Below are 26,052 nucleotides of genomic sequence, written 5' to 3'. Positions count from 1 at the left end.
ACTGTGGAAGGGTACCATGAATATTACATGTCAGTTGCTTGGGCGGAGGCCTCCCTTTTAGTTGAGGTGTGAATGCATATTAATGTTGCACTCTTTTCTTTCACTAACAGAATGCAAACAGGCTTTCAGGGCATGTATGAGGAGAAGGGATGGAGATTGGGGGGTGGCATGCTGTTCCTAATGGACACTACCCTGGGCTGGATTGACTATGGTTTTCTATCTCTATTTATGGGGACTGTCCAGCCTCCTCATACTGTATGTGCATTTTCAGATTTAGTCAACGGTGAAATTGTTCAATTTATGTCCCTTTTATAAAACTGTTAACTCTGGCTGACAAAACCCAACCGCAATTGGCCCTGAGCCAACCAAATCTGCCCTCCCCCTTCTCTCAGAGTTTTAACATTACACAACACACCGTACCACATAAAGCCTGTTTTTGTCCTCTCTCTTTGTCTCTTAGCTAACATACCTTTGCATCTAGCTCTGACATGGCAGAAGTATGACATCTGGTTGTTTGTATGTTTATGAGTAAAAAGGCTACCCAGGCTATTTCTCGGATGACTGGTCCTGTGTATACTGCTTGATGACTGGAGTTAACCTGGTCTTGGCTGGCTGGCTGCCTGCCTGCAGCTGTTTGGGCTGCCCCCCAGCACTGGGCCTGGGTGAGGCTGAGATGCCACTCTGAGTTGGAGTCGTGGGTTGTTTTTAAGGTGTGTGTCTGTGTGTGTGTCTGTGTGTGTGTCTGTGTGTGTGTGTGTGTGGAGGATATTATAAACTCAGGCGATGTGTGTGACGCAATACGTTCTGGCCAGAGGTTACTTTGAGTCATCCTTCTCTGTTGACAGAGTGGAGGTTTGCCATCTCCTCTACAGTGCAGACATGCACAGGCATGGCAACAACGTGTGTGTGTGTGTGTGCATGCGTGTGTTTGTGTCAGAGGGTGTGTGTGAATGTGTGTGTGTGTATCCGCTGGGAGATATAAAGAGGAGGAAGTGACAAGGAAGGGGTCCTTATGTTTCAACGCTGGTCTGTGCACGCGCACATTTCACACGCACGTTTCACGCGCACGTTTCATGCGCACGTTTCACGCGCATGTTACACGTCCCGCGGTGATAAGGCCATCTTGGCTTGACCTACATTTCTGTGTTTTGATGCTGATGACTTCCAACTCATTACTGGGAGTGACTATATGTTGGTAAAACATGCATGCTCCTCGCCATCCTGCACTCTGAGCAGGGCCATTGGAGAAAGACATTAATGAAGAGGTGTTGGTGAATGCTGATTGATTAATAGACTGAATGATATTACTTTGAAGACTATTCATTGATCAAATGAAAGTGGAAAGGAAAGTAAGACTGTGTGCCTTTTATTCTGTGAGAGCTACATCTACATCTGGAGAATATGTTTGGTTTTAGATGCGTAGGTCTGGGCTGCGACTTCATCTGTCTGTCTAGCCATCGGGATCATTTGACTAGAAGATTTTCATGGGAGACCTCAGTTCTTTAAAATACAGATTCTTGTGATTCTTATTTTCCTGAGACCAAGAAAAATAGATGTTTGGCTAAACATGTCACACAACACAAGTGTTTGGATTTGGCTTAAAGATGAGTAAATTTAGATAAGTAATTGATGCATTGATCAATGGACCAGCATAAAATAATAGGCATTCAGTAACGTTAACACACATCAATGGAGATTATCTGCGGACAGGGATTCTAGCTTGAAAGACTAGTCTTTGTTGAAGTGTGTGAAGTCAACAGACACTGACTAGTTTAAATACTATTTATACATGCCCTTATGCATAGGTGTTCAAATTCCATACCGCCTTTGTAAAGGAATAGTGTACATAATGGCATATGCTCAGATACACATCAATGTCAATAGGATTGTGCATCATGTTGTCAAAATAATTGTGCATCAGAATCTGCTTCTATCTATCACCTCCTGTTGACGTCACTATCCGGAATGATGTGGATGGTGTGTACTGTATGTGTGTGTGTGTGTGTGTGAAGGGGTGGGGGGGGGGGGGGGGGGGGCGGGTGCACAAGCATCTGCTAATTTCTGACAAATAACATCATTTACACGGGAATACAGTACCCATGGTTGTCAAGGCAACTGATGACACTGCAGTATGTCTTCGTTTATTCCCCATTGAAGAAAGCATTAGGCTATTGTTCAAGTGGGCAGGCTTTATAACTATATCTATACGCACATACACTTGGAGCTTATTCACAAATGCATTGAGCTTTAATTCCCTTCATCATTTTTGAGGGTACGTGCATGTATTTTGAGCGCGCAATCTTTGTAGGCTACAACCTTTCGAACCATTTCATTTATCTCTGTCTGTCGAAATCCAATGGTTCAGCGTGGAAAATCATGGGGAATCGTAAACCGTGTCACCGATTGGTAGATAACTCCTCAATTTAACAAATGAAAACCTTTGGCAAGGACCATATTGTCCAATCATTAAATGAACATCATTGGTAGCGGACCTGGGTGAGAGCAATCACTAGCGAATTTCATCAACGCCGTGGTACCTTTTACAAGCTAGGAGGGAGCACACCCAGTAGCCTATTACAGTCATCGCAACGAGGAAATATTGATATTGTTACCTAGATTTATAAACGAGAAGTATATATTTTTATCGCGTTCTCTCACATTTTCTAATGCCCTTTTCTATTATTTCTTCGGAGAAACATCCTTGGACACCGATCAATTTCATCCATACCTGGACTTACAATGAACATGTTTTTTAAAATATAAGTCCATTATCTGGGGATCAAGGATCTGACGTTGGAAATTCAACTACAGCAACCGGTAAATCCACCTTTTAAACACTTTTTGACAAACTGATAAACTGATTCATTTGCTAAGCTTAGCATAACTTCAAAGCAATTTTCACATCGTTGGTGATTCTACTGTGGTTCTACTTGGTTTTGTAGAAAGAGAAAAAAAATATATATATATTGCTTGTTATAACATTACATCTTGTTTTGTTGGAAGTATTGATTTTCTACTGCATAAAGGGTTGCCTGTGAATGTCCAGTGAGGATTTAATTTTTTCCGTAGCCTAATTCCTCAAGATTTCAGATGAGCGCATCCGCATGTGCGCTGCGATCTTTGGTGTCTTCATTGTGTTGTGTCTTGGTGAATGACAAGGCAATATTCTGTTCATCTACACATTGTTTTATTGACATCACTACAGCAATTGATGCTCAGCAATATCTTTTTTTTATCTATTAAAAAGAAAAATGGTGACGATGGAGCATCTTATCACTGGCCTATGGAATAACCAGCGACACGCAGGTGAGACGTGACTTCATTTTATGTCTGTTTAGTGCTGCAACATCGCCTAATGAAACGCGCACGCAAACAGGTCTCGCTCCTAGACCGCCTCCAGCCTAGCCTTCCACCCAACACTATATACCCTCCCATTTTGTATCTGTGTTGTCCGTTACAGCCTTTAAATGAAGTCACCGAGCAGGCTACAGAAAATGTTAGTATGTGAACTGATCTTTGCTATGATTATGAGACTGCACCCTACGTGAATTCTAAATGTCGTTTTACGGACACAGGTGCACAGCAGCTCACTAACTTTGATGTGTGTGTGTAGACTACAATAACATATCTGCAGCTGTAGATCTCGCTATGTGATGCAAAGGCCTAGTCTCGTTGCTATTGCAGTTAATGAGTACTTTCCCGTAGTAGCCTACATAGCCTAAACACTAGGCTGTTCAATTTTGTTTTCTCTCTGGTCTGTCAGGTTGCTTCTATTGATACTCAGTTGTGACAATCAGAGAACATGTACAATTAACCCCTATGAGTAACAGAGCCACCTTCCTCATCATCCACAATCATGACACAGCTGCCATTAGGTCTAACAGTAATTAAGTCAGTGATTAAATAATTCATCCTGTATGTGTGCTTAGGCCTGGTGCTTCTGGTCCTGCCGGTGAGTGCATTGTCAGCTCATCTGCACCCAATTATAACAGAGACTGTTGCTGCCTGCCCCTGTGCAGTGGCTGCATTGCCTTCCTAAACCAGCATGCTTCAGAAAGACAGAGGAGGATAGGTGGGGTAGGGAGGGGGAGAGGGGGAGAGGGGCGACGGCATGGGGGGAGGATGTAGGAGAGGAGCAGCGAGGTGGACAATCATCTGAGTGAGCATGAGCAGCATGGGAGGAGGAGGGCAGATGGAGGGAGGCAGGGAGGGATGGAGAGGGAGAGAGAGAGATCCATGTGAAACACACAGTGGTGACATGGGCGAGCTGGGTGGAACAACAGATGCCGTTGGAAAAAAACGCGTGCAGCGGTGCAATGCCCTGTAAAGATGGATACGGGGTAGAGGCTGTGTTTTGATAGTCAACCAGAAGGAACCAAGTAGCTCTATCGTTTTTTTTTCTTTCTCACTCTTTCAATGCTGCAGTGCTATTCTGAGAGAGCCTCTCCAGCCCACGCACTGACAGAGAGAATGGGACGGAGGGAGAGAGGAATGGATGGAAGGAGGAGAGACAAGGGGGAAAGGGAACAAGTGTAGTACTAACACAGTCATCCAGTCAGCCAGCCAGCCAGCTAGCAAGCCAGCTAGCAAGCCAGGCAGATGAGGAGCTGAGAAGCAGGGTTCTGTGTCTTTAAGACAAGCGAGGCTGTGGAAGGCAGGCATCTGCAGATGCTCAGAATTCTGTTTTCCATATGTATCCCAATGACAGAGCATTACACCTCCCCGCTCAGTATTGGCAAGGCCGGGCGCAGCGGTGCAATGTACTACAAAGTGTGTGTGTGTGCGCGTCTGCCATTGCCTAGAAAGCTCCCTCGCATCAGAGAAGTTCAGCTGTTGTCAGTGGGTTCTTAATTACTGCATCAAAGAAACAGAATGGAAATGCCCGGGGGAGCAGTCCTGGATTTTAGGGATGGCCGGGTGGGCAGGCACCCAGATTTTGGCAGCACAACAGTCCTCTGTTAGGGGTCTGTAACCCATCAATGCCCCCCCCCCCCCCCCACCTCTCTCTCTCTCTCTCTTCCCCACATGCTCACTGAGGCCAACCCCTCCCATTCCTGGCATCACAACCCCCCACTCTCTTCACACACACATCTGTGACTCCCCCTCTGCTCTACTGCTGTACTTTTCTCCTCAACAATCGTTAGTCTTGGTCAGTCTTTCAGGTCATGGACACCCATATGGTCGTTTTCATGGACCATCCTTCCATCTATCTGTATAGTTAATTCTTTGTTGTTGTGGAGGTTAAAACATGCTATCTCTCTCCTTCAGCAGATGCTGATGTGGTGTAAAATCTCTCAGGTTCCTGCTGTGCTTAATGAACATATAGAACAACAACTAACACCACCTCATTATCTGTTCTTTTTCCACAGTGTGAATTTAGCGTTTGTCAGATGGTTCCAGAGGAAGAAGCGTTACCTTAAAGTGGGATCACACACCAGAGGAGCAGTCCTCACCCAGGTGGACGGACAGACCTCGGGGGTGTTCTCTTCCTTCTCTCATCCAAAGGCTGTTTGCTAATTACTCTGAACTCTCCCTGCGTCTTATCCTCCTTTCTTCTTCTTTTTTTCTCATCATCCGGATTTTTTGTACCTTAATTTGCACTGATTTTTTTTTCCTCTCTCCCCTTTCTTCCCTCGTTTTGTTTCAAGCGAGACCAAAACCAGTGCCAAATAGACTGTTCCAAGAACAAAGCAAAAAAAAAAACTAAAAACAAAACAAGATTTTCAAATAAAATCACAAACTCACACTTTTCACATCCCCCCTCGCCCTCAGGTGTCTGCAGAGCTAGATTCATCTAGAGGTCACAGTGTGTTCCTGTTAGATATTAAAGCCCTTCCAGTTTTTCTTTCTCCCTTAACACATACAGACAACGCTCCATTCATCAGTGTTCTATCCAGTAGCTGCTGCTAAGGCTTTCACAAACAGAGAGGACCGCTTTTAATTCAAAGTAATTTTTAAAAGGAGCAGGTCCGAGAGAGGGCTGGTGCTTGCGTAGCGCGGTGCCGAGCGCCGGGAGGAGACTGGTGAGCAGCGATAACTCCTGAACGTGCCCCGCGGCAAAACACCGTGCACACGGCTCCTCCGTTGACTGGTCCGCTTGATGGATGAGCAACACAATTCACGTAGAAGGAGATAGATAGATCTGCTGCTACGAACGTTTCTTCATCTCCCTCCCTTTTGTTTTCCTCTCTTCCTCTACCTCTCTTTCTCTCTCCCTGAGGAATCTGTGTAGCATCCCTTCCCTGTGTATAGTGCATGCGATCATGCTACAGTGAACATTCGGAAAAGCCTCTTTTTCCATTTAATTTACAGTGAAAGTATTGTTGCAAATGATAGTCAACTGTTTTGCTCTTCCTTTTGACCCCTCTCAGTACACGGAACATTAACCCTACATATGGCCATGCAGTTTATCTGTGGAAGAGACCGCTCATGAAAACACACATTTATAAGCCATAGTAACACACCAGCCATATTAAAACCAAACACATAAAAATGTATAAAATCCCATCAGTGAAGTAAAGTGTAGACTCACGCATATGCATTTAACAACTTCTAAATGTTTTTTTTGTAAACTAATGTTTTTTTTAATGTAATTACAATATTACAGTGATATTATAAAATACTATATTGTTTCATTTATATAAATTGAGATTATCGAATAGATTACATTCACACTCTATTCTGCTTGCGAAGTGATAGTTTTAGTGTTCACATCATTCAACCTTATCTTCTGTATTGGCGAATGAATCCAGACATTTTCATGTCTGTTCTCTGGGCGGAACCGCCCTGTCCTGCTAGAACTGGGCCCAAGCCCACTTTTGTCCTGTTCTGTTGGGCCAAACTAAACTCAGAACAAAGACACTCGCGCAAAGGCTGCAGACACACATAGAGCCCTTTCTGTCTCCCCTTCTCCTGTCCTCCTTCCATCCCCAAGCCAGCCTCTCTCCCCTTTTCTCAATCTGTGTTTTTAACCATCTCCGACTGCCTTGAGCCATTTCACTCACCACTTGTTTGAAATCAGTTTTTATTTTTGATAGCTCAGTTAGACATGACCTGTGTTGTCTTTCATGTCTCAAACATAAATGCTGCTTGGTACAGTAACCAGTACCCTCATAGTCCTGACCAGACCTGGTGACGAGTCTTGTCCTATAGACACCTCCCATATATTACTCTAATCATCCTATTACATTCACTTCTTAGGATTTCCTATTTCTCCAACGACAACTCGCTCTACTGATCTGTGATAGTTTGTTTGTGAGTGAACAGTAGCGGGATAAAGTAACCCTAGCGTGCTACTAGTAACATATATTGACATAACTAGTGCCAATCTTGTGTCAGCACTACTCCCTAATTAGTTTACAACCTGAAGAAGGGAGACGGTATCAAATGCTGCCAAGACAAGTGTTTATAACTCAGATAAAGCTCTAAGAATTAAATCTTACAATTTAAATAGTTTTCCCTTTAGTTTTCCAAAAATACGTTTACAGGTCAAAACTTAGAAAGGTTATGACTAAAGTGCCAATTTAAAGTCTCAATACTTGTATCTAAAGGTAACATTTTAAACACAGAAACAAAGTTTACATGCAACAGTAAGTGTTTACAGGATACATTGAATTAACCCCATTTCAGTCACCCCCCTCCCCCTTCCCCTTAAAAAAACCTGAAACATTTCCTTCACCTTTCTCGGTCATTGAAAGGTGTTAAAGTTTACACTTTCTCATTTGTTTACAAGACGACAATACTGCCTTGTACTTCGAAAAGAAAGCCAATACTTGCCGTGATAGATTTCAGGTCAGCAGAGAGAAAACAAGCATTACTGTTCCATACAGGTACTATCATTCCATAAATATGACTTTGTCAATGTGTGTTTACAATACAGAGCCACACATATCCCATTTACATCACTGTTAAACCCTTATCATTCCATTCTTGAAGAGTTTCTTAAGATGCTTCTCAAGTAGTGCTTTTATCAGAGTAACCATAACCCAGGCTGTCAATCTGAGCACCTACAATTTTTAGTCATAAAAACAAATATATGAACCTCAGTGTTTACATAAGCTGCTTGTAAGGATGGATTTTTACTGAACGCTTGAGAGATATGTTTACATTATAAAACCTTATAGTGAAATGCCAAACACACACAGTGCTTGTATGAACTCAACCAACTGAACTGCAAGTAGAAACATTCAAACTTGTATATGTATGGTCAAAGAATACTCCTTTGAGGTTGAAGTTGCTTTTTAGAAGTTGTACCATTGACAAGAGAAGCTTTTTTTTTAATATTGATACACTTACAGAAGTGGTATTTAAAGAAGAAAAAAACACAGTGCATCTTGGTATCAAGACATTTCGCCAAGATCTTCAAAGATATCGTGACAGACACGGTTGTATTTATTTTAGTTTTATATCGGCCCAGACTCTTCGAAAATGAGGCCCTCATTCTACATCAAGATGTTTTGCACCTCTATCATACTTCTCCTTTCTGGCCTTTCCGTCTCCGGTGCAACCATCACCACTGAACGACGTGCTGCCGACAAGGATTCTGCCAGTACATCCCTCTTCCTCCTCACTGGTTTCCGAGGCAAACCATTACCACCTCCCCCAGCAGGGCCGAAAACGGCACCCAAGGAGGCCGAGGTTGAGGACGAAGGAATGCAGAAGGGGGAGGAGTTACCCCCTAAGCCCCTCCCCCAAGTCATGCTCCCCCAGAACATGACGGCCGACGATGCCCTGAAGCCGCCGTGGGGCGCTGCTCAGGTGGCTCCGCCCCCACGGCGTCTGGTGGATGTGGATGTGTGCCGGGGCTACTACGACGTGATGGGCCAGTTCGACAACACGTTCACCTGTGCCAAAGACACGTACATCTACTGCTGTGGGACCTGCCACTACCGCTTCTGCTGTGAGCACCAACGGAGCCGTCTGGACCAGGAGTCCTGCAACAACTATATATCCCCAGTCTGGGCCAACACCCAGATGCCGGCCTCGGTGTTACCTGGGAACCGGCCCGACCCGTATCTGAAGACCCTGCAGGAGCAAAGCAACAGCACAGCTTACGTGATTGGAGGGGTGATCTCCTTCACCCTGTTGCTGGCGGTGGGGATCAGGGTGGCCTTCTCCAAGGTGTCACGTAGGCCCCGAAATAGGGACATCAACATGCCCAGGTAGGCGAGAGGGTGGGGGGGGGGGGGGGAGTGGTTTGGTGGAGAGAGAAGGTGATGAAGAAAGAGATACAGACTAGAACGGGAGAGAGAGACAGTTGGGTCTGAGTGACTCGGATTTCTGACTGTACTGTATGTGGTGTCTGATAACAACAGACCTTTCCCAAGCTTTTGTAGGTTTTAGGTACCGATTCTGGGTGTGGGATCCAGGTACCGTTCAATAGGCACAGATTGGCTGATAGGATGCTAAATGATTGCTCTCTCTTTTTCCTTTCTCTTTTTTTTTCTTTCCCCCTTCAGAGCCCTGGTGGATATTCTACGACACCAGTCCAGCCCGGTCCAGCCTGGAGAGAGGAACAACAGCAATGTTCTGACCACCTCCACCTCAGATGCGACACTGGGCCGCCCTCCTAAGAACCTGTACACCCCCGTCATCCCAACCAAGGACAACCGCAGTGAGTCTCTAGAAGAACTAGCTAGGGGAATGATACTGGGGTACTGCATTATCCAAAGTAACAGAATAACATCTGTAAATACATGAATTTGGTGCAGTGATAATAACACGTGAAATCAATACTTGTGAAAGTCATGGGTCTCTGTGTCTGCAAACCAATGCTTTTTCCATGACACCAAGAGGATATCCTCAGCAAACTTAAAAAAGTACTGCCAGTTTTGTCATCTTCAGAGACCGACTGTGTTTAGCTGATGAAAACAGATGGTGGGCCCGATAGAATGTTGACTATACGGAGTCCCATACACACACACATTTCTTCCACTTTCTGTCCCTTCCTCTCTCTCTGTCTCTTTTCCTCACACACACAGACACACATGCATCACACACATGCCCAAGTGGCTGTCCATCAGTGTGTCCGCTCTGCTCTCTTGCAGTTGGCAACTTGCACCAAAATTTTATCCAGGTGTCTGGTACCAGCCCAAAACATACGGCTACTATCGGTAAGCCTCCTGCAGATCGCGAGCTAGCTAACAAGCTAGCGCAGGCTGCGGAGTGTGTGTGTGTGTGGCCTTGTTCATGACTCGTCTGTTTCCTTGTTGTGCACCGCTGGTAGTGTTCTAATTCTTTGGCTGTGTCAGTCAGTCAGTGCAACCAACCACCCAATCACTCTGTCTCTGTGTGTGTTTCTGTCCTGCTAGTGTATCTTACCTCGCTTCTTTTATTGGTTACCGTGCTAACGATGCTCAGGTGCTAACATGGTGGCGCGAGGCTTTGGTGAAGTCAGTGGTCACATTGCTGCTCTTCCTAAAGCCTGTGTGCGTGAGCGCGCGCATGTGACTGTTTGTGTGTGCGTGCGTGCGTACGAGTGTCCACTTAGTGTTCGTCTGCTATCTCAGTGGTTGTAAAACGGACATTATTGGATATCATTGGCCATTACTACTAATGGTCAATGACCAAAGTGTCTAGCAATAATCTTAAATTATTTCGAATGCTATTATTGCCTAATGAGGAATTGTAAATGACTACCTGTGAATGGCAAACATAACTCAATCTACTAGCTTGATTTGCAAGGAAATGGCATGTCTTATCTCTATAAATGTGCCTTTGAATGCTATTATAAATGTGCCACTACATATAAGGTCATTTTAAATGCACCTATGTTGGTTAGGTCATTTTAAATGCACCTGTATATGTTGGGCCTAAAAAAAAATATATATATATATATACAAAAATGTTAAGTGTCCCACTTTTATGTGTTCAGAAGTTTTAAATGTAAGCTATACATTTTATAAATGTTAAACCATCAATGCACAACCTTGTCGAGTTGTTTATACATGTAAGGCCACTAGGAATATTCCCCTGGTCAATGCCAGCCCCCAGGCTAGGCCCAGCAGTGAGGTGGCCTACAGAGTCTTGACTTGTGGTCTGTGTGTTCCTCTTCAGAACGTGTGCCCCGCATGAACAACAACCAGCTGGCTTCCAGTGGAGGGGCAACTCTCATCTCCAGCAAGCTGAAGAACAGCATCAGCTCTGGGCCCGGCGCCGTCCCCGGCCCCGGCCTGTACTCCCACCCCCACCCCTCCTTCTCCCACTCCTTCCACAACCTGGCCCAGCTGCCGCCCTCCTACGACACAGTCATGAAACCTGAGATCAACCGCTACAGCTCTCTGAAGAGGCTTGGTGAGAGACGTAGGAAGGGAGGGAAGAGTGTGTGGGCAGGGCGAGAGAGGGACTGAGGGAGGGAATCTAGAGAGATGGGAAAGGGAGGAGGAATAAAGAAGTAGTGGATAGTGGGTGAGAAGGAGAGTGGGAGCGGGAGGGAGGGAAGGAAGGATAAGAGAGAAAGACAGAGAGGGAGGTAAGGAGGACGGGGGAGGGGCAGCGGCGGCTGAGGTCTGCGACAGACGAGAGGAGAAAGGGAGACTGTCTGGAGGTGGCAGTCGCTGGGTAGCGGAAGGAGACTGTTGAGGGGGAGGGGCAGAGCGGTGGAGGAGGGCTATATGACGGATAGACACTAGATGGGGGTTTGTGTATGTGTGTGGCAGTATCGGAGGACGACACTGCAGCCTCCAGAACAGGCGTGCTTCTTTTGATGTGCATGTTGGGAGAATATTGCAGAGAAGGGCAGTGATGAAGGTTTCTTTGTCCTGAGCAGTAGTCAGAGAAGACTGGAGATAATATGGGATGCATGGGGGCGGGGGAGGGGGGGGGGGGAATGAGTAACCACAGAGGCAGCAGTGCCTGCTGGGTAAAGGTAACAGTTAAGTTGGCTCTCTGGAAATTGATTCCGTGTTGAGGTTTTAAAGATAAAAGGTTAAGCTAAGGATCGAGATAAAAATTGACTAAGGTTGGGGCAATGGCAATAGCTTGGGCTAAGGGCTAGGGCTGGGCAATCTTACAATCTCTGTATTGTCTGACATGTAATTAATGATCCTAATGACTGAATTAATTCATGATTTCCATTTTCAATTGTCTTATTCTTTTTTCTTTTCACTTGCAAAACTACCCTTGATAAACATGAAAACTGCACACGCAGAAAAAGATCTAGATGACTACTCGGGCTACTACACTTCCAAACGGAGACCCAACAATGCCCCTCCTTCCTTTCACTCTTCCCAGCACCACCTCCACTGGGGGGGAGACTACACCCTGGGAGCCCGCGGGACACTCCCTCACCACAGCTCTCGTCCCAGGATCCACATCCCCATTTCCACCCCCAACCCCTACCCCCTCCCTGCCCAGTCTCAGCCCCAGTACAGCGCCACCTTTGACAGGCCACCTCGTCGGGTCATGTCCCAGGACCAGCTCCTGGCCCTGGGGGAGGGTAACACTCTCTCCAGGCTGTCTAAGAACCAGCAGCATCAGTATTACAAAGCCATGACCACCAGCAAGACCTCCCAAACACTGCGCAAGTCCCAGGAACGCTTGCTGGTCTCCCCAGACCGCCTGGAGGAGAGGATGCTCGGTATGGGCGACTTTGCGGGCATGATGCCCACCCTGCCACGTCTCACGCACCACCAGAAGGCCCAGTCAACGCAAAACGTGTGCGCCACGCCCTCCCTGGATCGTCACCACATGATCAAGATGAACTCTCACCCCACATCAGGACATGAGCACGAGAGGCACACGACAACAATGATGAGCGGGCCAGGGGGGGGAGGCTGGGGGGATCCCCACGGACATGGGCCGGGTATGGGGAGCAGCGGAGCGGGGACAACCGGGGGCCACAATGCCCGGAGGATGGCCTTCGCTAGCAAGAGGCAGAACACCATCGAACAGCTGCACTTCATCCCAGGGGGAGGAGGAGGGGGAGGAGGGGGGCAGGGACTGAGGACGGCGAGTAAGAATGAGGTGACCGTGTGAACTCGAGGGCGACAGGGAGAAAGAGAGAAATGGAGAAGGAGAAATGGAGACGAGGAATGCCCAAGCGGAAGACAAGAAGTCGGAAGATGTGTCTAACTCAACAGGATGCGGAAAACGAGTACAAGAGGCCTCGACGGGACAGAAATGGTCAAACTGGTGAAAGTCACAAAGAAGAAGGTTCATCCCAACCATCAGCCTCAGATGAGTCCATGGAAATGTTAAACAAAAGAGAAGACAGGCTCAGAGGAGACCTGACCACTGTTAGAAGTGCTTTGAAGGAAAGCAACCGCAAAGACAGTGACATTGTTTAAAGAAATGATTCAACCCCAGTGTTTCTATTGGTGTTATTGTACGGTTTGGAAATTAGAGTTTTCAACCACATTATTAAGGAAGAGAAAGATGAGGCCGTGTAAAGTGCCAAAATATAAACAAACTTTTTTTTTCTCCCTTGTGAGTGCATTTGAAATATGACCATGGGTTATCCTTAGTATATACTGTAAGGATTTTTATTGGTGGATCCAGATGGGTCATATTTGTAATGTTGATAGTGTTTACAGCGGCATTTTGTGAAGGGCCTAGTGTTCTCACATAGAAAATACTGTACAAATGTCCTACCAGATAATAGGATTGATATGTACTTTAAAGAAGATAGGGTTATTTTGTACTTTTGTACAAAAAACATTTATAGACTGAACAATATTGCATATTATTGCTTTTTAAATGAATTAATCTGTTGATATGAGCCCTCTCAGACAGTACAATATACAGTATGTCTTCACAAAACACAGAACCCCTGTCCAAATAACTCATCTATGGACAATATATAAAAAAAGTAGTTCTGAGCAGGGTTATCCTAATCTCACATTCACCACTATATATTCCATTTGAGACCCTGTTTGGTTGGTTAACCACTGGTTATGTGGCTGAATTGACTCCCTGGGTAGATTTGACCTATCACTTTGATGCATCACCTTTATACCCTCTCCTAATTGACTAACGGCCATGGCGTGTGTCCATCCCACCGAGGAGTTGCTTGTTAGGACCACTAGTGTATGGTGCATGTCTCATGACTGATGACCATTCAGTCATAACACCACTGAGATCAATACTGTCCTGTTGACAGTGGCCACACAGAAAGCCTTCATTTGACACACAATCAGTAGGTTTCAAGGGGCCCAGCTGTCTGTGTGTGACAATGGACCACAAGATAGGAACAGCACGGAGAGTTTTTACTGATGTCAATCAGTTGACTTTGTTCTAGGTCAATTGAAGGGCTTTTTGCTGCCCCAAAATCTTGCCCTGAAACCAGAAAAAGCTCTTGGGACTTGAGTAAACACATTTGTTGTCTCTGAAAGCCCCATAACATAGTATGAAATCAAAAGCACTCCAGCAGCAGATCACATTTTATTGGAAAGGGAAATGGAGAGAGGGGAGTATTGATGGGGGTGGGGGGTACTGGACACTTCACACCAAGGGCTATTCTAGAATTTCTTTGTGTGTCTGTGGTGTGTGTTAAATGTCAGATTCTCATTTCTTCGATGTCAATATTTGGACACAGTTGAAAATATCACTGCTGACACATTTTTTATAAGTGTGAGAAGAAAAAAAACGAAGAGGAAATTCTGCTCAAATGATTTGTGCTCGTGTGAGATTAAAAAGTCAGTGTGACAAATAAGCCATTCTATTATTTATTTTTTACATCAGATAGGAGTGGTCAACATGATGTCATATTTTGTAAATCGAAGTGTTCTCTTTCCTTTGTTGGTACCTGGTTCTAAGATTAACTAAGCTGTTTTTGGAAGGGCCGGATTCTTCGCTCAAAGTTTTAATTGAGGGGGGAAGGATAAGTACATTGTTTACTTAATTTTTTGTACGTTAGATGCATTCTTCATTCCCCCTAAATTGTGACTTGGGAACAAGGACGAACTTTGAAAACAGCTGCAGCTTTAAGTCAGGCAATGGTTGTTATCACTATGATATGTGTTTGTGTCCTTTGTGGTCATGATTATGATTGATATAAGATTATTATTGATTATTATCATTAAGATTATCATGATTATTTGTTTCCTTTTTTATTTTCTCTGTGACTTAATGTATCCTGGATTTTGAATATTTCAACTTTCTAGTGGATTTTAAACCTTTGTATTCTTGACGAAAAAAAGCAGATGCAATCAAAAGTGAAAAGACAAACCGCATGAAGATGTCAAAGCCAGTGTTGATGATGTCATAGTGCTGACTTATGATGTCATAGCGTGTATGTGTAATGTACATGCGTCTGTATTTCTGTGCCCGTGTGTATTTATATGTCTTTCAGGAATGCTGAATCTCATATTAGATCAAACTTGGGATTTTACAAGGACCATAATGTGTTTTTTTCAGGGAATTCACACAAACTACTTGAAACCCAAGATATGATCATTATTGTTTATATTGGCTTTTTTTTATTAAAAAACTTGATATATCAAAGGACATTAATCAATCACAGCTTTTCTTGTTGAGCGACATTCACCAAAGCAATTTCGAAACACACACATAAAAAAACTTGTTAATCAAAGGCTTGTCCTAAAAAATAACATTGTTTAAATGAGTGCATTCATAAGATTATAATAATGTGACCAGAATGCCACTCTTTTATATAGCTACATATTTTATGGTGGGGGATTATAGCAGGAAAGAATGGAGAATGTATTGTGACTTGCCTTGTTTGACATGGGAGATCAATCATCGGACTAGAGTGGGCCAATGATTTTTAGAGAGAAAATAGTATTATCCATGCTTGCTTAAAAACAGAAAGAGGCAAAAAAATTACACGCCATACAAAGATTCAGTTCTATTTTTCATGTTTGTTTTTTCTTGTATTTCTAGAGGTATGCAGATGTTGTGTCCATGTTCTGTTGAGTACACCCAGACAGAGCTCTGTGCCTGTTAAGGTTCTGTTTATGCATATCTCTGTGTGTGTGTGTTTGTTTGTATGTGTGTGATAGCAGAAAGTGTGGGTGTTGAAATGGGTGGAGCATAAAATGGCTGTGTGGTTTCTTGGCACGTGGGTTGACATGTTGTGGCATGAGTTGTTCCTGATGAGATGGTATGTGTGTGTGTGTGTGTGTGTGTGTGGATCAACCTCACTGATCCATGTGTTTTTGGAGGCTGGGGAAGTGGAAATGTATGTTTGTATTTTCCCAGTTACTTGCCATACCTCAAGAAAATTGTATAATAATGAAACTAATTTAATATATAACACGGTACCCCTTCCTCCCTATGTCTTGTTTTCCAAGAAATTAAGATCTCACAAGCGTGCAACCCTTATTTTGATTGTTGATGATCAATTTTCGCGTTTGTAGAATCATAATGTTCAAATTATAATAACAATAAAATAAATCCCACAACATTAAAGTCAAGTCTATTTGTTTACTCCTGTTTATTGTTAAATAGCAGTATAAATAAAAGTGAAACATCAGGGACTTTACAAAAATTAGCATAAAAAAAATTCAACAACAAAGAAGTAATTGTGCTGACATTTCAGACGGACGAGGAATGGGTTAGAGTTGCTACAGATAGAGAAGGTTTGTGACTGATCAATCATAATCATACAACTTTAAACAAAAGTTAAAACAACCAAGACTGGGTGTTTTTAAAACAACAAATCCATACTCATGAGTCATGGGAGGCAACTAGCGCCTTCTCTCTGTCACACACACGCGGGCGGGCGCACACACACACAGACACATACACGCACACACAGCCAGCACACATTACAACGTTAATACTCACACGCACTGTCAGTGTTGCACATTAACACTTCATTTTAATAAAACATTTTAAGGATATGTAGAAACATCGAGTCTGTTTGTCGGACCGTTTGACCTGGAACCCTACCCGGAAGCAGAATTCAAAACGGAAACTACCATTTTAAGCGAGCTTCGCAGCCGTCGTCTACCGACGGGGACACCTAAAATTGACACGGGGCGGAAAATATTTGGCCGATGAAAAGAACGAAAAAATTATAAGAAAGGCCGCCTTCGTTGAATTCGAAAAGTAAACGATGAAAGTATGAAATATCTAGCTTTGGACCATGGATTTAGATATAATAGCAAGCTAACACAGCGGAAATAGTTTTGGTTAGGGAGTCGAAAACAGCCCTCCCGGGCCGATGGATAGGGAGGCCTTTGAAAGTATTTTTCCAGGGATGAAGAAAAATGGCCCGCTGACATGAAATAGAAAGCGGTTGTTTACAAGACGGCATTTTCAACACGTCTTTGTTCTGTTTTTGCTTTCGTGTTTCTCCATGATTGCCTAGCCGACTGATGCTCAGAGGTAAATACGTCTTTTTAAGCGAATTCGTTAGCTAGCTACAGCTAGCTTGTTTGTTAGCGATCGTAAGCTAGCTAGCATTAGCTCTAGTCTAGTTATTAGGCTAGCTAGCAGCACTAGCAGAAACCAAGACAAGCTAGAGTACATTGGCTACGCTTGATATCAAGGTTTTTACATGGTTTTCAATAGTGGCTTTAGTGTATTTAAGATTCATACTACTTTGTCTTCAACCTAAATCTTATTTTTGGTTGTACGTTGTAACAACTTTGCAATGTGTATGATGTAGCGCCTGTATGATTAAGGTAGCGAGCTGTGTGCCTTGCAGACATGGTATTTTAATACTGGCTATTTTCTCTCAACTACTAGCTAAAAAAATAACGCGAAGGTGATTGATGGAAGTCTACCCACTCCTCCCTCTCTGTTCCTTTTTAAAACCTACGGTCGAACAAGCAGCGCTACAAACCTGTAGCTTGTTAAGAGCCTGTGTAGCTAGGTAAGATCCTAATCAAAACTTAATTACCTAGTTCATTTAAATTTTGCCCAAATGTTTGCAATGAAGCCGTAATACACTCAGGCGATATTATCATCAATTTATAAATTGATAATGGGTGATTAAGCATCCGTTTTGTGTTTTTATTGTTTTTGAGTGGGCTAGGGGTGTATTTGTTTGTCTCTATAAACTGTTGCAGATGCAAACGAAGTAGGCGCTGTAGCGACAAAATAATAAAGTAGTTAAATGGTAGTAGTTATTATGACAGCTATAATGGTGTACTACTTAAATAAATCACTTTACATAAAATTCCACCAAATGCATTTAATTGCATTTTTGACGTTAGTCGATGTTGACATTTCAAGCCTTTTTATATTGCTTTCAACTTAGTTGGCTTGCAAAAATAGATACCGTTCATCCTCTTATCAGTGCCAAATATACATTACTATTGCGCAAATCTCTATTATTTAATATATGCCCTGACAGTCCTTTGCATCATTTGTTTTACATACCAAAACAGACAGCGTTGCACAGAATTTAATTGTATATTATGTGGAATAAGTAGAAGATGCAAAAGAAGAAGATGGTGTTTTTTTCATCATTGTTGACTGTATTTTCTTATCTTTCCTTTTTCTCTCTCCATCTTTCCCGCTCACTCCTTCTCTCCCCAGGTTCTGAGTAGGTGGCATCAGGAGGCTGACAGAAAATAATAGTTTGCCTCATGTGCCCACTCAATGAACACTGACACCTTCTGAGGAGTTTAATTGGACCTGGAACTGCTGCTCCTCCACAAGAAGGACTTCAAAACACTACAGACTCAACCTTTTATATGTTAGACATTGATTTCTTATTTTTTCATTTTACACGTCATAGGCATTCACACACCGTAAGAATTATTTCTAATTTAGCTACAAGCAAACATCTAAAAAAACTAGCAGGTCTTCACCTTGGTGCCCTCCATATTTGCCTAATCTATATTTGCCTGGAGAGTGTGTAAGCAGTAAGCATTCATGTGTGAGAGAGAATTCAAAAATAAGGTCATAGTGATAAGAGTTGTGAATTCTAAGTTTGGAGTTAAGGGGTTCAAAGAGCACTAGAGTGTAGGCTAACTGCAGCGCTGAGCTCAATTTTGAGGTGGGTGGGAATAACTGTTGTTGATTTCAACAACAAGGGGAGTTGCCCTGGGACACCCTCCCATCAGTGTGTGGGAGATGTTCCAGTTTAGCAAGTACCCCATGGACATTCTAGAGATGCTGAGTGGACACCAAGCCCATCAGTTCAAAGGCCTGGGATTAGAGAGGCAGCTCCAACATCAACAGCAAGTCCAGCAGCACCAGCAGCAGCTCCAGCAGCTCCAGCAGCAGCATCAGCAACCCGGCGAGCCCTCGGGGAGCCTCCTTTCGGGGCTCGGCTTGTCCTCCCGAGGCTCGTCCTTCGCCGACTCCTCCTCCATCTTTGCCAAAATGAGCGCCCCTCCCCCGCCCATATCCCACCAGTCTCAGTCGTCGTCGTCGTCGCACAGCTCCCGTAAGTCCAGCAAGATGAGCAGCAGCAGCGGGAGCTCGTCGGCGGGATACCCTCAGTTCCTGCGGCCTTTCCACCCGGCCGAGGCGGCGCTGGCACAGGAGCAGCTGCATTCTGGGATGGGGCGCTTTGACTTTGGGGGCAGTAGTAGTGGAGGGGGTGCAGGTGTTATAGGAGGGGTGGTCACATCTGCTCCCCCTCCACCTCCGTTACACCCTGGTCTCTCTGTTCCCCAGCCCTCGTCTGGTCCCTCCTCGACCTCCCCTTCTCCCTCTACCTCTGCTTCCAACAACCCCTCTGGCAGCAGTGCTGTGACCTCCCTGGGCCAACCTCTTGTTGGTCCACAATCAGACCCACGTAGCCTGCATCAGCAGTTCAGTTGCATGCTCGCTGCCAATCAGTACTTCCTATCCGGGGTCCCGACCAATAGCAGCCTGGAGCAGTTCCTGGTTCAACAGGGGACCCATAACCATCTTGGCCTGGGATTGGGCCAAGGGGCGAGTGACTCCAACTCTGCCCTTGCTCCACCTCCAGCGCTTCACTCCTCCCACAGCCATGGCCATCCCACCCCCCAGCCCCAGCAGCAGCAACAGCAGCTGCCCCCCCATGCCTTGTCTCACCCCCACAGTCATCCTCACCCCCACCATCCCCTCCACCCTGCCCCCCAGCCAGCACCCCTTGGTGGCTTTGACTTCCAGGGCATCCCGGTCCTCTCTTCCAATCAGATAGCTTCATTGATGCAGCAGGAGGCTGGTGGCCTGCCTCTACCTCTACCTCTCCATCTATCACTCTCAAAAGACGAGGGGAAAGGAGACAGTGGGTCTGGGTCTAGTGGAAGTGGAGGAGGGGGAAGCGGTGGCAGCAGGAGAAAGAAGGCTATGGCTGGCTACCTCCCTCAAAGAAAGTCAGATAGCGGCAGTCATAGCAGTAGCAGTGTTAGCAACTGCCACAGCAGCTCTAGTGGGCACAGTCAGAATACATCCTCAGGCCTGGTAGGAGGAGGATCTGGAAGTGTTGGCATATCCGGCATTGGTAATGAGCATTCATCTCTCCTCTCCTCGTCCACACAACCCTCCTCAACTGTCTCTTCCTCCTCTTCCTCAGCTCCCTCTTCCTCCTCCACCTCCGTGTTGGTAGCCAACGGTTCACAGATCCCCAAATCGGAAAATCTCAACCCCATGGCATCTGGTTCTAGCCAACCCGAACCGGAACCACTCTACCACTGCGGCGAATGTGGCAAGACCTTCACCCACCTCTCCAGCCTCCGCCGCCACCTCCGCAGCCACGGTCTGTCCTCTGATGGCCCTATGAGCAGTGGCTCTGGCAAGTCCCCCAGGTCCCCTAGCCCAGATAGAACCTTCTGCTGCTCCGAGTGTGGCAAGGGATTCAAGAAGAGAGGCCACCTCCTCCAGCATGGCGTCATCCACTCTGGAACTCGTCCGTTTGCCTGCAGCATCTGTCAAAGGTCTTTCAACCGCCGCGAGTCCCTGACCAGACATGAGAAGATCCATGATGAGAAGCCTTTCCGCTGCCCTGCTTGTGGACGCTGCTTCCGAGAGAGCACCTCCCTGCTCAACCACGCTGCGTCGGGTACGTGCGGCAAGCCGCCCAGATCCCAGAAAAATCGGAGCAGCACTGGCAGTGACACCTCCTCCAACCCTGGAGGAAGCAAGTCTGGGATGGTGGCAGGTAGCAGCGGGTCTGGAGACGGGGGTGAAGTGAAGTACAGCTCTGATTACTCCAGGAACCGCTACCAGCCTTCCTACAGTGTGGACGACTACAGACGACAACAGACCAACCCGTCTTCTCTCTACCCGGGAGAGAGCTCCCTTGGTAACGGGATGGGCAGCCAGACCCTGAGAAAGGCTCCGTTGGCACCGACTCTCCACCCTCACCCCCAGAGTCAACAGCAGCAGCAACAACAACAACAACAGCAGCACCACCACCACCAACAGCCACACCTCCCCCTTTCATCCCTACTGGACGACTCTGAGGATGAGGTCACTAGCAGTGCCATGTCGGCTATCGCCGCAGCAGCAGCCGCCTCCTGTGACATCAACACTGGTGAGAGCCGAGGGGAGGAGCGGAGAGACATCATCGGAGGTTTGCTGGGAGGCCTCGGCTTCGGGAACATGGGGGTGGCCCCCGGCGGGCCGTCGTCCACGTCCGAGATGGACAAAAGCTACCGAACCGGCAGCGGCTCCACTATGCCTTTGACCCACCCCAGCCACCCAAACGCCAAACTTAAACGTCCTCGTAAGCCTCGCCAGAAGAGAGACCCGGGAACTATCGTGAGACGGAGGAGAAGTCCGGGGCCTCGTGGGGACGGCTCGGAAAGACCACATGTGTGTAATGTGTGCGGTAAGCGTTTCAGGAGAGGTGAGACCTTGCGGCGCCATGACCGTGTCCACACCGGGGAAAAGCCCCACGCTTGCGACGTCTGTGGAAAAACCTTCAGGGAAGCCTTCCACCTCACCAAGCATTTGACGGTCCACTCCGGGCAGAAGAACTATAAATGCAACCTGTGTGGGAAGGAGTTTGCTTACGCACAGAGCCTGGTGAGGCATGGTAAACTCCACAGGAAAGGGGAGATTGATGGTAACGGGACAAAGGTTAGCAAAGTCGGAGCCAACAGTCAGGGTGGTAATCAGTCCAACTCTGAGTCCTACTACCCCTACTCTCAAGATAAGGCCCAAGGGTCCGGCTCCACCCAGCCAGGTCAGAGGCTCTACACCTGCACTGTGTGCTGGAAGTCCTTCCGCCACCACTTCCACCTGACGGCCCACCAACAGACCGTTCACGGAGGGGGCGGGGGAGGGGAAAAGACCTTCAGATGCGAAGTGTGTGGTAAGGCATTTGCTTACTCCAACAGTTTGTCCAGGCACAGGATGTCCCAGCACGGTCTTGGTCGGTCCGCGCAGGGAAACCCGTCGGGTGGGGCCCGTCAAGGGGGGAGCCAGTCCCACCAGTCAGCTGCATACTCCCCCCTCTACTATGAGTCCGGAGCCCACTCCTCAGGCTCCAACGTCACCTATCCTTCAGGCTCCAATGTGATCCACCCCAGCACCCAGGGACAGCACCACCCTTTTCAGTACCGGTCGCAAAACTACCACCCCCACCGTGGCTTAAGAAAAATGAAGAAGAAAAGACGAGTTGAGATCCACAGTATAATGAGGGGGGGCCAGCTGGTGGGTGTGCCCCTGAGCAAAGAGACCAAGAGGAAGCTGATGATCATGAGGAGAAAGAGGGGCAGGATGCAGCAGCAGCTGGCAAGGAAGAAGCTGCTGGCCCAGCTGAGGATCAAAGGAGGAGGGATGAATGTGAAGGCGTGGCAAGGAGGTGCGGTGAGAGTCACCGGGCTGACCTCCATGGAAACGCCCATCAAGCGCTTCCCCTGTCCCATCTGCCCCAGCACCACATATTCTAGGCAGGCCTCCGTCCTGATCCACCACGCCATTAGGCACCCGCCCATTAATGCGGGCCACGAAGCGCGCCTGAAGTGCCCCGTTTGTGGGAAGCGATCACGCACGCTGAGGAAAGCCCTGAAACACAGAGGCCATCACCTGGCCAAGGGCTCGTTCGCCTGCCGCAAGTGCCGCCACTGCTTCTGGAATGGGAACCTGCTGGAGAGGCACCGGGTGTCCTGCCGAGGGGTGACCGGGGGAGGCAGCGGCAACTGGAGCTTGCGGATGAAGTCTCCCCCTAAAGAGATGGGGGTTCTGAAGCAAGAGTGTGATCTGCCCGTCACACCTGTGGAACCTCAGCCTGTACAGCCTCAGCTTATTCAGCCTGAAAGAACAACAGTTGTGACTGAATACAGCCACTGATTATTTTATTTTTTTCATTTTTATTTTATCCAGCAAACAAGTGCTAGCGAGTTTGAAAGATGAAGGGTGGGGGTAAGGTTTAGTGTAACTACCAGGATATCCCCACTTCATCCATACAATCCCCGACTAAAGCAGAGGTGTGAGAGTTAGCATGGACTTCTAAAGGCCCATATCAAAAAACACCCTCCATCTCTGTTCTGGCTTCCCCAAAGGGGAAAGTATTTTAGATCATGTGACTGTTTGAGTAGCACCTGTCTTAAATGCATTCTATCACAGTATACCCTTTTTTCTGTTAGCTGTGTTTGCGCTGGAATTCTGGATGCATATTTGTAGGAGTGGGGTACCATAAGTACCTATGTTTTTCCAATTATGTTTTCTCATTATTCACAGTTAAACAGTATAGTCTTTGTCTCTTGTTCTGTACAATGTGTGTTTCTTTGTTCCCAGTGGATACTTATTTTATACTCAAGACATTTTGTCCTGAACCTGAAAATGTCGGTTAGCTGACAAGTCAGTCTAAGATGCCGTTTCAACTGATATAAATACATCAGTAGTCATATGACTTAGGTCTTTGATTAATCACTAATCAATAGTTAATGTTATTGGACACAACTAGTCAGACAGAAGTTGAACTGTCCTGCAGTAAAATGTTGAAGAGGAATCAACAGTGAGTCATTTCCCAGTACACTGTTGTCAGTTCTGGGGGATAAGAACAGGATTGGGGTGGGAGGGGAATACAAAACAAAAAAAAAAAAAGTTTTAAAATTGTCAGGAAAGTCATGAATTGTGGGAACAAGGGGAGTGTACTGTACAATTCGTATTATATTTTATTATATATTGATTATTTGCTGTTTTTTACTCCCAAGTATAGTTTCTTTTATCATTGTTGCTATTGTATGGGTGGGTGGGAATGAGATGGGACTATCTTTGTAAAACAACGGGACAAGTATGTGTATTGATGTGATTGTTTCCTTCCTCCCCTTTTACCAAGCCCTGTGTCCCCACAGTTAAGCCCAATTTTGTAACAAAAGCGTGTACACTTAGTTCATTACTTAGGTCCTGTCCCTTCAGTGTTTTCCTTTCAGTAAACTAAAATCATGTAATATTATTACTAAATTACTATCCTTTTCTTTGCCTAAAGTGAGTTGTTGAAACCCTCAAATAAAATAAAAATCTAAAAGGTTCTGTAGTCGTTTTGTTGTCATTGTTACCTCAGTGGTAGTCATTTTGAACAGGATTCAATATTTATTTTCTGTTATCTGAAAGCCGTTATTGAGTTCTGCACTTTGTGGTCGATGACTGTTTCATATGATCATGTTTGGCTTCACAGTGGCCTTTACTGTTTAATGTCCTCTGTTGACAGCGTAACAGCCAGGTGCTGCTCACACCTGGTCTCCTGGGTTCTGCTGCCCTGACCGAGCCACACTGTTGGTTGCTCACATGCCTTGGCACATGCCCTTCCCTGTGCCACACTCAATTAGAAGCTGAAGAGAAAAGACCTGGAGACATAAAACTGCTGCTGTGTTGGGAAACTCTCTGCACCTTGTATTCTGTATTTACTAGTTAGCTTTTGATCATACTTGCTCATGGTTAGAAATGGATTGTTTTTAATGTTCCTGTGGATTGTGGTTCTGTTTTTTGGGACTGTAGACTGCGGTTAAAATGTCTGTAATTTGATTTGAATAATTGTGCTGTAAAGACATCAATTCAGGACTATGGACGTGTAATCTTGGTAATACCCACCTACATCTGACCTCCCACTACGCTCCTCCTCTGCCGAGGTCTATTTAGACCCCCCCCCCCCCCCATTTTTCCAGTCCACCCTGGGAGGCCGTACTTGTATCTGCTCTGCACCCAGACTCTGGAATGCACTCCCCCCTCACCAACGACAGGCCGACACAGCCACCTCATTCACCGCACGCTTCAAGACACTTATTCCGTACTGCCTATAACCTCTAGCCTTTCTTCTTTTTCCCCCTTATTTTAGACTTGTTTTGTTAACCTCCACTGTTTTTAACCCTTTCAGTGTTCTTAACGGCGTCCCCCAAATAAAATATTAAAAGTATTCTTTTTGTAAGACAACTGTATTACAGTACTGCTTAATGCCCACTAGGTGGCACCATAGCCCCCCTTATTTGATCATGGCTGCCCACACAGACCAGGGACGTTTAGAGATAAAGTAATTGAGATCGTTGTAGGCTATTAAAACCTTTAGAGAGTATATTTTCACTTCATTAATGTCTTCATCAACCATCAAGTAATTATTCAGGCTTTTTGTTGTTCATTCAGATATGCAACATCTACATTTTCATTTGGTTATTGAAGTTGTTTCATATTACTAATTATTATTATTACGTATTTAATTTCTTTTTTCAAACCAATTGGTTACAAGAGAAGCAGATTGCCTTAATATTAGCCAGCAGTGTGTTGCTAAAATTACCTCTGATATTCAATCTGACATATATAGTTTTTTTATTTGTATTGTTCAGTAAAAGGAATGCAATTATTGGTGTAGTGGAATTGGCATTGCAGTGTTAGGTATACTGTATTCATATTTTCCCTAAGAAATCTATTTAGTAGCTCCAAACGAAAATCTCAGTATGTATCTGCTGTAATCCAAACAAAATCTTCCTGAGTCTGACTGCCTGTTGTTTTACTTCCACACTGCCTCACGCGGCCATAGAAAAAGGAACACTGGGAGGAGCGACTGACCTAGATTTGTCCAATAGTGTCCCGAGAAAGGTAGAGATTGACCTACTTTGGACCAATCGTTTTGAGGCAAAGCCGCCGGTAGGCTGCACTCCCGCGTGCCAGGGCCATGTGCTTAAACAGCTAGAATGCAAGGAACAAACTAGAGGGGTAGAAGGAGATATTTAAGCACCAAAACGTAAATCTTTAGTTCAATGTTGCATGTCATGTATATAA

General features: G+C 45.6%; 2 protein-coding genes across 4 annotated transcripts; both read left to right on the top strand.

Moving 5' to 3' along the window:
* The first annotated feature begins 2,496 nt into the window (after positions 1 to 2,496).
* shisa7b (shisa family member 7) lies at positions 2,497 to 16,353 on the top strand. 2 transcript variants are annotated; one of them, XM_047019618.1, is made up of 7 exons: positions 2,497 to 2,817; positions 3,248 to 3,306; positions 5,370 to 9,161; positions 9,459 to 9,613; positions 10,047 to 10,112; positions 11,056 to 11,292; positions 12,149 to 16,353. In XM_047019618.1, exons 3-7 carry the CDS (start codon positions 8,428 to 8,430, stop codon positions 12,973 to 12,975), a joined length of 2,019 nt encoding a protein of 672 aa, XP_046875574.1. In that variant the 5' UTR covers positions 2,497 to 2,817; positions 3,248 to 3,306; positions 5,370 to 8,427; the 3' UTR covers positions 12,976 to 16,353. The 2 variants fall into 2 exon arrangements, with proteins under 2 accessions (XP_046875574.1, XP_046875575.1); XM_047019619.1 differs by lacking the exon at positions 10,047 to 10,112.
* Positions 16,354 to 16,499: 146 nt separating this feature from the next.
* On the top strand, positions 16,500 to 24,309 carry znf865 (zinc finger protein 865). Of its 2 annotated transcripts, XM_047019090.1 has the most exons (3): positions 16,500 to 17,289; positions 17,653 to 17,779; positions 18,448 to 24,309. In XM_047019090.1, exon 3 carries the CDS (start codon positions 18,988 to 18,990, stop codon positions 23,125 to 23,127), a length of 4,140 nt encoding a protein of 1,379 aa, XP_046875046.1. In that variant the 5' UTR covers positions 16,500 to 17,289; positions 17,653 to 17,779; positions 18,448 to 18,987; the 3' UTR covers positions 23,128 to 24,309. The 2 variants fall into 2 exon arrangements, with proteins under 2 accessions (XP_046875046.1, XP_046875047.1); XM_047019091.1 differs by lacking the exon at positions 17,653 to 17,779.
* The last annotated feature ends 1,743 nt before the right edge of the window (positions 24,310 to 26,052 follow it).

The sequence above is a fragment of the Hypomesus transpacificus genome, chromosome 4 (genome assembly GCF_021917145.1).
Source record: "Hypomesus transpacificus isolate Combined female chromosome 4, fHypTra1, whole genome shotgun sequence".
NCBI classification, from domain to species: Eukaryota; Metazoa; Chordata; class Actinopteri; order Osmeriformes; family Osmeridae; genus Hypomesus; species Hypomesus transpacificus.
The sequence above is the reverse complement of the archived record's forward strand: the minus strand, read 5'-3'. Positions and strand labels throughout refer to the sequence as shown.